The sequence below is a fragment of the Nothoprocta perdicaria genome, unplaced genomic scaffold (genome assembly GCF_003342845.1).
Source record: "Nothoprocta perdicaria isolate Ctin4 unplaced genomic scaffold, notPer1 scaffold_80, whole genome shotgun sequence".
NCBI lineage: Eukaryota > Metazoa > Chordata > Aves > Tinamiformes > Tinamidae > Nothoprocta > Nothoprocta perdicaria.
Genome location: NW_020456088.1, coordinates 3,007,755 through 3,019,768, shown reverse-complemented (window position 1 = coordinate 3,019,768; position 12,014 = coordinate 3,007,755). Strand labels below are relative to the sequence as shown.

General features: G+C 38.9%; 1 protein-coding gene across 2 annotated transcripts in view; it reads left to right on the top strand.

Moving 5' to 3' along the window:
* The window catches only part of CRHR2 (corticotropin releasing hormone receptor 2), a 94,152-nt gene that overhangs the window by 26,890 nt on the left and 55,248 nt on the right, over nucleotides 1-12,014 (top strand). The window contains exons 3-4 of one of the 2 annotated variants that reach the window (XM_026051925.1): nucleotides 4,247-4,332; nucleotides 11,661-11,767. In XM_026051925.1, coding sequence (XP_025907710.1) covers nucleotides 4,247-4,332; nucleotides 11,661-11,767 — 193 coding nt within the window. Of the gene's footprint in view, nucleotides 1-4,246; nucleotides 4,333-11,660; nucleotides 11,768-12,014 lie in introns of those variants that run through there. The other variant, XM_026051926.1, reaches the window with a different exon arrangement.

Genomic DNA, 12,014 nt, shown 5'->3' with positions numbered 1-12,014 from the left:
GAAAGCTGAGCAAAGTTTTTTTTGTGTGCTTGAAAGCCTGGACAAACATCAGACTGGTCACCTTGAGAAGGTGAGGGCAGAAATATTTTTCTAGGGGAACGTATAAGTGCATTATAATTTTACATGTGGGTCACATAAAAATACATGACATTTAGCTTTGCACAAACCTTGGCTTTTGTGCAGTGGTGGCCGATGTACAAGATATTAAGTATTAGTTGAAAAACTTTATTTTTTCCTATGACCATCCTTCATTCACAGATAAAGTATTTGGAGAGGGTTTTTTTCTTTTCAAACTCATGGATTTCTGGCCACTCTTACTGTTAGACCACAGCGCTACATTCGTCCCTTCATTTTTTTTTCTAGAAATAGCAAGCAGTGCCTGGTGCACTGTGAATCCTGTCTAACTTGTCATTACAACAATCAGAAGAAACTCACTAAAGACCTCAGGTGGGAAGGATGGCACATGAATAAATAATTTATGGCATGTGATTCATTCGTTATTTTTAGTAGCTTGCTGTTCTTCCGAGACTTCAAAAAAGGCCTAAGAATAGTGTGTTCATAAAGTGACATATCCTTTATGGAGCATATCGTTTATGCAGTTTCCTGTGTTACATTTGATCTAGAAATCCTACATTGTTGGATTTACATGGATCATAGTGGGTAAGCATCTAAGAGAAAATATTCTGTTTGATCCAAAGGGAAATGTTTTATTTTGAATTTCATTTTAAAATGAATAAAAATGATCTGGAATTGGAAAGTTGGATCACAAGTAACACTGAATTTTTTCATCAAATCATGATGGGCATTACTAATTATAATGTTGTTCAATAAAAAAAAATAATTTAGTACAGAGTTAGTTCTGGAGACACTGAGAAAAGTTTACAATAAGTTCTCCATGTTTTAAGCAAGTGTCCTAGTTGATGGGATGCAATGTTCAAAGATGTCTTTTATTTTACTTTGTTTTTTGACTCTTTACAAAATGTTAAAAATCTCCAAAGCCTCCAGTTTATTCATGTCTTTTTTTAGTTGAAGCTTGCATAGAATTTATAAGACTTGGCAAGAGTTTCTGCTTGCTCTAAAACTGTGATTCAAAAATCATCTGTTGAACAGAAAAAAATGTTACCCAGCTTCATACTACCTAGCTCCAGTCCTAGCACCAAGAGAAAACAGGTCTTAGCCACCTTTTCCTCTGACTTTACAGGCCAATATTTCACATAAGTGCCTCTTTTAATGTTACATTTGAAAGGAAGTTTCTCTCTAGCCAACTTACATTACCTGCATGCACTTTGTACAAGGAAGATTCCCCATTCCAACTGTGAAGATTCCCAGGCAAGCAGCGGTAGTGGAACACACTGCAGTTCACTGAGAGGCTGCAATTGCTACGTTTGACTGGGAATATTGCCATTGCTGTCATTGGCCTCACTGATAGAATATGGCCATGATCAGCATGATGGAATCAGACCTTAAGAGAATATAAAAATGCATAGGATGTACTCGTTGGCCTGGTGGGAATTAAGTTCATTTTCTTATAGCTAACAACCTGATTGACAATCTGAGCACTTCTGGATATTTCTGTGTGTTCATGGAGAGCCCTCTTACTATTTTGTCCAATTGCTGGGTAGATAATGAAGCAGAATAATCCTAAAAAAAAAAAAACCCAGAATTTTCAAGATCAATGAAGAAGCCACACATTGAAGCATAGAAATGAATATTTGATGGCGTGTCAAAAACGAAGTGCATAATGGTTGTGTTGCCTGTGTCATCGTGAATCATCTTCTGTTCCTTATTTGCTTGCAGGAAGATTAAATCTGTTTGTGTGGTTGTATTATGTGCAAATGCATGCGCAGCCCAACTAATCACAAGTTATAACCACAATAAATGTCTTCATTTAGTATATCTGTTCTTTACAATAAAATCAATAAGGAATGAAAAGTGATAGGAAAACAAAATATTCTTAGCTCTTCAATATGTCGCTTGTTCAAGGAAATGAAATTAACAGAATGTTTCACCAGAAAGAAAAGGAACTGTGCTAATAGCTCACATTAACTATTGTGTCCCTAAAAGATTCTTTATGTGCACTTTCTGCCCAGGCACTCTTCTGTATTTCTGCAATGGATTTCTCCCTCGTGTCTTTCCCCTTTTCTCCTTTTTCATATGAATCTTTAAGAACAAATAAATTTAATCCAGTCTTTCTCTGTACACAGTGCTTTAGAGCAAAAGGCGAGAATTTGCATGGCATAAAGCACATCAATCCCAGATCACATTGTAAAAACAGGTGGGAAGGGATATTTTTCAGCATGCTCAATCACTAAAGAAATTACAGAAGTCTCTAGGGACTATTATTTTCCCTCTTTTCTCTATACTCTGAGGCTGGTAGACATAAATTCTCCATTGTGGTCTTTGGTAGAAGTTCTGATTGACATCCCTTTGGTGCCACACTTTGCTTGCATCATTGCTATGACTGTGCATGTCCCAGTGATTCAGCCCATCACTGAGTTCAGTCTCAGTTCTTTCATCACCTTCTACATGGCACTTTCGACGCTAAGCAGGGATGCTATGAAGCAGCTGTTTGCTGCTGTAGAAAGGATTAATAGAATTGTTCATTAAAAGTTACCATTATTTTACCCAGACTTTTCTGATTAGAAATATGCAAGCACATGCAGGAAAATCAGTCCAGATATGACTGCCTGACAATGTGAATGCCTCCTATCAGTGCGTATGCAACTGGTCTAACAACCCCAAGAAATGCTAGACTCACTGACTGTATGCCATGGATTTATACACAAAGAAAAGCCATTTCCTCAGGATGCATGTGGTCAAGCTCTTACTCTCTAATAAATATCTCACTCATTAAAACATATTTCTCCTTTGAAAGACTAATGAACTGCATTTTGTTATTAAAACTTACATATGAAAATACATTCAGTATGATTGGAAAATTGTTTTCATTACAACTAATGTTGTAATGCAAATCCATTACACAGAAGGAAGAAACAAGACCTCTGCTCTGGGATATAAATTGCTTATGAATACAGAGTTTGGAATGAGACAATTCCCAGAAGTCAGATATACTTGCTGGGTTTGTTTCCAAGAAGCAATTGATAATGGAGAGGGTACAAGACCAGAGAAATGTGGTGTTTGATTTTATCATTCTCTTGCTCATTTTTAGAGAGATCTTATCTGGCAATACATACCTCTGCTTCTTTTGCTTCTTACTTGGTATGAACATACAGAAAATGTTCCTCTGCTTTGAAAGACAGTTTGTAAATACATTTTTTTTGTTCCTAACATGCTAAGTGAAGGGGCTACCCATCGATATGAAGGTGGAAATGAATGGCCTTCATTACACTCAACTTTGCCTCATTGATCTACTTCTTAATATTTCTTTTGTACTATATGAGATTCTGTGTTCAAGATCACTCTGCTCTCCTAGGAAAGCTGTGACCTTCTAGAACTCAGGTAGATACCCCATCTACCTGAACTTATCTAACGTGAATTTAGTTATTCATATATAAGCATCTAGTGCCATCTGAGATATCCTAAGCTATCCAGCTAGCCTGTAGTTGCTTCACAGATCTGCTCTAGCTTGTGTGGCATGTGTGCTAGTCCTAGAAAATATCTCAAGTACCCAAAACATCTCAGATGGTCCTTGATATGTGTGGAGACTGAATAGACTTCTTTGTGTGCACCAGAAGGGAATGCTAAAAGAGGTTATTCTAAAGCCAAGACCACAATGATGAAACCTCATTACTGGATCAAAATGATGGTCATTCCTATTTCATTTGGCTCTGCTGCTTGAGAGGAAGCTGTGAAAAGGTACAAATAGACTATCGCAGCATGAAATTGAATGCAATGTTTGGATATAATGCAACCTGGAGCACTCGGTCAACTGTTCCTTTTTGCTTTCTGTGTGGACTTTCTTCTTTTTAAAAAGGGGTACATTTTATAAAGGCTCAATAGCTTTTTCAATGAATTGTACTTAATAGCACTTTTATTATCATTCAGTTTGATGTTCTTATTTGATGCCTAATGTCTGGCTGTTGAACTAGCACTGAAAGACCATGGTGAAGACTCAATGAGAATTTTTTTATAAAAGTCCTCAGAAAGAGTTGATTATGCAGTTGTTTATGCAGTTGTTTATATGTGTCCTTTGGGGATCTTTTGAAATTATTATTATTATTATTATTATTATTATTATTATTATTAATTTTAAAATTATTAACTCTTTTATTTTGGTCCCAATCAGGAAATGCCTACAGAGAATGCCTGGGCAATGGGACATGGGCTTCTAAGATAAACTACTCTCAGTGTGAGCCTATTCTGGATGACAAGGTCTGTATTTTTCCTTTTGTTTTTCTCAATGTCATTTTTCAGCATACATGGATTCAAAGCTAAGCTTAACAAATTAATTTAAGATTCTGAGCTGTTTTTCTTTTTTTTTATTTTTCTCTGAAATCCTCCCTGTGAGTTCAGGCAAACTCTTATCCCTTCTTTACACACCTTCTTCACATGTTTTCCAGAAAAGAAAGAATGCTTTATTACAACGTCCCTAATGATGTATGGTTATGTAGATCCTTCCTAGTTTTGTATAGAGCCTATAGCTGCTACAGTAAATGTTAGTAACAATACTAATGAGACCAAAAGCTTCCCTGGTACAGAAATAAAACTCTCACCAGCTGATTCCACTTTGCACTTATTAATTCTAACTGTCTTATCAACAGTTGACCTTTCCAGATATCAATATAATTTTACCTTCAGCAAATACCTAAGGGGACAACAGCAGAAAATTACATAAAAGTGAGTGTGGGTCCCATCTGTCTTTTAAAGATTGAGCCAACCCTGCATTGTATGGAAGTTTACAGAATTAAATTAGCATATAGGGCTAAACTCCTTCAGAAAGACTGGAAAGGATTATGTGAAGTCCTTTTCTTCTCAGATTGCTTGCTTTTTCTTGGACGTGTTATAGACATTCACCCTTACACAGCTTCCGGACTTTTTTGCCCATATTTCTGACCTCTTTTCCTTTCCCCTATTTTGAGTGCTGTGGTGGGACATAAAAAGCATATAGGCTTTGTGCTGTCCCTCTGCCAGGAACGACTTTCCTTCTGAGAGTCAGTGTAATTTAGGGAATGGAACATCTCTCGTATGAAGAGAGGCTGAGTGAGCTGGGCCTTTTTTCTCTGGAGAAGAGACGGCTCAGAGGGGATATGATTAATATGTATAAGTTCAGGAAGGGAGAATGCAGGGAGGAAGGGGACAGGCTGTTCTCACTGGTGGCCAGCGATAGGACGAGGGGTAATGGCCACAAGCTGAAACACAAGAAGTTCCGTCTCCAGGTGAGGAGGAACTTCTTTACTGTTAGGGTRACAGAGCAGTGGAACAGGCTGCCCAGGGAGGTTGTGGAGTCTCCTWCTCTGGAGGTCTTCAAAACCCGCCTGGATGCCACCCTGTGCCACATGCTGTAGGTGTGACTGCTTGAGCAGGAAGGTTGGACTAGATGATCTGTAGAGGTCCCTTCCAACCTTAAATATTCTGAAATATTCTGAAATATTCTGAAGTAATGCCCAGCAGTTCAGGCCTATTTATGTTTTAGGGTTTTTTTGGTTTTTTTTTTTTTTTTTTTCCCCACTCTTTCTGGTTTGGGAATTGTGCCAGATCCATTGCAAACAGAGAGGAGGAAGAAAAAAAAAACCCAGCCTACTTATATTTCTTGCAGAATTAATGAGGATTTAGGTCTCAGGAACTATAGGGCTACACACAGAAATGGCATGATGTTTTGGCTGTGGCTCAGCATCCATCCCATAGGATCAGTCTTGCTGCTGGATGAGGGCTTTGACAAATGCATGAGAGAACAGGTAAACCACACAACAGCTGTTGAGGGGTGTCCGCTCTCACCCACTGGCTAGTCCATTGGGTAGTAGCTTCCCCTTCAGTTGCTAGAGGCTTCTAGTCTCACTGAAGGACTGCAGCCCAAAGGACTGATAGATGTGTTCAAAGTGTTCCAGCGTAATGCAGGATAGTTCCAGTGTTTATGCAGGGAAGAAGGGGACAGGCTCTTCTCATTGGTGGCCAGCGACAGGACAAGGGGAAATGGCCACAAGCTGAAACACAGGAAGTTCCATCTCCAGGTGAGGAGGAACTTCTTTACTGTTAGGGTGATAGAGCAGTGGAACAGGCTGCCCAGGGAGGTTGTGGAGTCTCCTTCCCTGGAGGTCTTCAAAACCCTCCTGGATGCCACCCTGTGCCACATGCTCTAGGTGTGCCTGCTTGAGCAGGAAGGTTGGACTAGATGATCTCTAGAGGTCCCTTCCAACCTTGAATATTCTGTGATTCTGATTCTGCAATAAGGTGGTTCTCATGGCATTTTTACCTGATCTAAGGTAGGACCACCCCAGTTCAGCCCCTCCTTACATTCCCTTCTCACTGAAAGTGAAAAACTTAAATGTGTTTTGGTAAGTCGGTTTTCAGTTGAATTAATTCCTTGAACTATCTTATTGCATTACTGCAGGAGGGCTAGGGTCAGCAGAAACAAGGAGAAGGAAAGTGTGACCATGATTGAGGACTGTTTTAGCTCCAAGTGAGATGGCTTTACACTTGTGTGAAACCATCCTCTTAACAATAATCAAAAGAGGATGTGGATAGCACCTGGTAGGGGTATGGGATTCAGAGCTGGACAAAATTCAAAGCTTTGATTTGGGTTAGGCTGGCATGGGAAACCTGACCTGATCGAGCCGCACGACTACCAGAAAATGCTGCTGTATTTTAATGGCCTTCATTATCTCTCATCTGTGTGACTTGAACAGGCAAATTTTATTTTAAGGAGTTTGGAGAAGTGTTGTGACTAGAAGACAGGATTATTTCCTTTGCTCTGTTTTTGCTTTTAAAAACTTTGTAGCTATGGTAATAGCTTAAGACTTCTTAAACAGAATGTTCCTTAAACAGGGAAGTGCAGATGTTCCTTTCTTCCCCCCCAGCCCCCACACAACCATGCTTGTTTGCAAAAGCTTAAAAATTCATTTGGTAGCTTTTTAAGATTTGTGTCAAGCTTCACCAATATTAACAATCGTCAATAGTTTTGAAATCTCTACATAATGCTTTGTGTTACAGATGAATACACACATTACTCTGTGATCTTAAAAAAAAAATCCCTCATTCCCCCCATGGATTTCCATAATCTTCCATTTTGATTAAAGGTGAGATGCAAACACACAGGAAGGTGTATTTTTATTTATTGTTAGATACCAGCAGATGCAATGCACCAGCTCCATTTTCTGTGGTTTTGTTTGCCCATAATGGAGAAAACAACAAAAATTTCACACTTAGCTACATAACAGCTAAAGCTCTAAGCAGTACATGGTTTAACTTCAAATGCATTGATAGATACATGATCATGGGAACAGGAGTTTTCAAGGTCAACCCAGTGTCAATTGCTACATTCATTATGAGATAACATTGGTAACATAGCAAGGGAAATTGCAAATTTTATGAGCTCTCTGAGGACATAAGTTCCTAAAGCATGCAGTCGCTGATGGATTATGCCCATATATTAGTGTTAATCTTGGTATTCATAAGCTATGGCTACAGGATAATACTCAAGAAAAACATGCTCTGGGGCTGCTATACTCCTGGATAGACTTGGTGGGATTTCCTTGCCCTGCATGTAGCACCTTGCTACATGCCTCAATGTGTACCCATGGGTCTAGTAGATGTTCAACATGAGACATCATAGGAACCACAGAGTCTCCTGAGTGTGCCCCAAGGGGTATGCCTGTGTGTGCACAACTATTTCCAGCCCTTGGAATGGGGTTAAGATGCTTGGTAGGTACTCAAATAGGTGTCTTAATCTTATATGGAATCCCACCCTTCGCGTGGTAGTTTAGCTCCTACTCTAGGCTCAGGAATTAGTCACAAAAATCTGTGTACTGGATGACACAATGTGTAATAAATGAAAAGCTTTCACTCAGCCTATTAAGTGAGAGGGCTTCACTGAATTCGGCAAAAATCTGTGCTCTTGTTAGAAGACAAATGTTTCTCAGGCAGCAAAGAATATATCTCAGCCTCCATAAAGAGCTGTAAATTAGAAGCTTCTCCTTAAACTTTGCCTCTGTGGCCTGTGGCAGCTGAATGTGAGTTTGGCTCTGCTACTGTTTTGAGATGGCTTGGTGCTCTGTAGCCATGTTAGCTCCTTTCTGGGCCTGATTATTAATTTACCTTGCTCAGGAGTACAGTCATATTAGCCACAGTTACACAGCTTCCAGCTGGCTCAGAGCAAGAAAGCAGTGAACTTGGAGAAAACTGAGAGAGCTCCCAATTGCAAACAAAAGTGCAAGGAAATAGTCTCCTCCCTCCACTTCGAGGCAATCTAGGTCTACTTGACCTTTAACTAGCTTGTACAGTGCCTAAGTGGGGTAAGATTCACCTTGGCTGATCTTTAATTACCTAAAAGGTACACCTAGTCCAAACCAGTCATCCAGTTTTCTTCTACAATCAAGAGAAGGAGATAGAAGCCTATTCAAGGAGTGATTTACTACTATCCTGAGTATTTTGCAACTGGACTGTCCTAGTGTGGTGCTTGTCTCTTTTTCATTACTGCCAAAGAGACACAGTCAGTCAACTTTACCTAGTCAATGAAATTTTAGGGAATGTGTTAGTTGAGATGGTAGCCTTAGTTTGGATATCAGGAAAGAGAAGGAAGGAGCGGGAGTTGTCCTTTGCTAGAAAAGGAAAGTAAAGTTGTCTTTCCTAGAAAGGACAACTAGCAAAAAACAAAGACTTATTGGCAGCTCGCAGTACACTTTGGAGAGGAGATGTGATGTCTTTAAGCTGGGCTGGTCATGTGGAACAAGAAATCTAAATTGAGAATAGAAAGAGAATAGAGTGCAGACATAGAGAGAGCTCATGCTGTAAATCCAGGCAGGACCTGTTAGAGGAAGAACAATCATTGTCATCTTGAGAGGGTCCATCATTAACTGCTTTGGTTTGGACAGATTAGTAGTCACATCCTAGTGAAAAGGAAGGAAAAATTCCTATGGAAAGAATGGCCCTTGCAGGAGCCTAAAGTTTGACAGTAAGAAACCCAATGCACCTTAGTATAAAAAGCTAGTGCAGATAGAAAAGAGGCTCCTCCTCCTCCACTAGCCTAGTAAAAGGTGGTTGGAAGATAACAGTGCTCTGTCTGATATAAGATGACTGATGTGGATAATACATGACATGAGAAAAGGCTCTGGTGATGGTGCTTGCTGTAATCTGGAAAGCACAGCAAGGAGAATGTCCTGACCATCTCCTCCTCTAGCTCCTTTCTCATGTAAAGACCTTCCTCCTTATCCATGAACAGGACTTGAATTTGCACTGTAGCAGAGTGAAACATCTTCCCAAAATGAGAAGTACTAAGTAGAAGGTTGTTAGCTCTTAAATGCATCTGCCTTCAAAAGAGTGAGACAGAACAGTGTTATACAAGTATTTTACATGAACTGAGCTTTGGCCAGCGCATCTGATTCTGGGCACGTGCTTTTTCAGCCTTGGAGGTGTTGTATCCAGTTCTAGCAGAGAGGCAGAATGCATATAAACTGGTAGGAAGTGATCTTCCCACCCTGTCAACTCATTTTTTTATAGGCACTGAGGCAGGGCTTGTTCATATGATATTTGAATTTGTCTTTGGGAAATATTGTTAGTGTCAGCAACAGAAAAAAAATGGTTGTGCTTGTTTGTCCTTCAACTCCAGTGCCTCAGAAGGGAGCTTTGTTGTATTTTTACAATTAATTTTCTTCTCTTCTAAACTGTAACCTCTTAAAGCTTGAGAGAAATTGAAATAGTAGTTATGAGTCAAAGGAGAAGACTGAAGACTGATCAAATTCAAAGATCAGGTTGCTTGTATGGGAGAAACACTGTCATCTTCTTTTAGAAGATTTCTAGCACCACACCAACATTAAGAGGGAAGAAAGATGAGCAAGCCAGTGTTCAGGGATGCTGAGTTGCATACCATTGCATTAGAGGTAGGAACTTCAGTCCAGGTTATAAGAGTGTGCATCCCTCCCTTTTTTAGTGACTTTGTGACTTTAGAGTAAGTAAAGTTCATTGTCTTGTTTTCTGGTTCTCCTCATGGCTATTGGGAAATGGGCCTGTGTAGAGGGAAGTTTATTTTCATGGATTTTGTCATAGACATGCAAATACCTTATATGGTTGAGTTCTGTCCAGAAACAGCACGTTGCTCCATGGGCTGGAAATATAGGCAGAGTTCCTCATGAAAATGGTTCCAAAAGAGCTCACTTGCTCTCTAACAAAGTCCTGTAAGATATTACCTTCATTTAACAGTGGAGCAAATACTAATTATTGCTGCTAGTTGTAGTTTAATAACAACATTTATTCACTGTCAAATTTCTTTGCCTGTAATAAAACTTTAAGCAAAGTTGTTACAAAAAAAAAAAGAAGCAAAGGAAGTTCAACCCAAATTAGAAAAGTGATGACATTTTCATGGTTTTAGTTTTCTATTCTAGTCATGAGGGAGGAGATTTAGGTAGTTATTTTTAAACAGTCTTTCTTATTTCTTTTTATTATTTTTGTATTTATTTTTCTTTATCTCTTTTCTGAGAGAGGAGAATATCCCAAAATGGGGGAAAGATCTTCTTAGCCTGAAAGAAAAAAAAAGAATATCAGACTCAATAAAGAATCTGTTTCCAGGAAGCTTTGTTCTTAAGTAGAATACCTCTGATTTTTTTTTTTTTAACCAACTTCAGCCTTCATATTTTCTACTTTTTTCCATCAGGCAATGAAAGGAGATGCCTCTTTTTTTCTGTAGCCAGCAGCAGCCGGCAAAAATATCTTTCATTTACTTCTGGAAAATAAGACAATTAGGCTGAGGTCTTACAAACCCAAGTCAAATTTTGACCTCATCACTAAATTCATTGATTTAGGTGGGAGCACTTTTGTTCTTTGTTTATAGGATCAAGGACCTACTACTAGTATACTACCTACACTAGTATAAATTTCATCAAGTACCTGGATCACTGTTTAAAACAGCAGATCTCCAATATTTTGGGCTGTCTTAAAACTGGAGGATTCTATTAGATTCTAGGTCTTTCAGCCTGCATTGGTTCTGCCTTTAATTGGAAATATAAGGATCTTTGTTTGCAAGCAAAGTACTTCAGAGAAAATACTGCTCTTATAGAAAAGGTCTTTTATTTATTCTAATTGACAATTGATTCACTTTTATGAAAATCAATCTATTTGAATAGTAAAAAAACACACAAACTCGCTTGTTGAGACCATCCAGACTCCTCACAAAGAGATACTTTGCATCTTTGATGGCCTTGTTGTCTCTAAATGACGATGTTTCACAATGAAATTTTGAAGGAAAAAAAAAAAAGTATCAAATCCTGAGGAAACCACAGGGGAAAAAAATCAGGACAGGAAGAAGAATAAAGCTTTATGCAGAGATCTGTAAGAAACCATGAACAAACTCCAAACTGAAATGAAACCAAACATGCCCTTCTAAGTCTGGCCAGCAAGCTTGGCCATAAGAATCATAAGCATTGGCCCTTGGGTTATTATATCATTTTAAAGTCAAGAAAAGTAATTACTGTTTCCTAAACTGATTAACTGTTCCTTAATGTCAGTGCTCAGAGAGTCATGCTGATTTAATCATGTTATCTCTTTACCTCCAGAGGAAGTATGCGCTCCATTACAAGATTGCTCTCATCATAAACTACCTGGGGCACTGTATATCAGTAGGGGCCCTTATAGTTGCCTTTATGCTTTTCTTGTGCTTGAGGTGAGTAATCTGTTTGCATGCTTCTAACTTGGTTGGGTGTGTGACACTTATTATTGGGTTACTTGAGCCCTCTAACAACACTGTCCGGATTGTGTATGGCCTTGAAAAATGATCATGGCATTTATGCTCCCAAGCATGTACATGATTTCATTGATGGATGCAGTGGATGGGCCGTAATGATGGCTTCTGTATTTAGGACCCAGAGTCTATTTGTATTCAGGAAGAAAACTATGCATGATTTATTGAT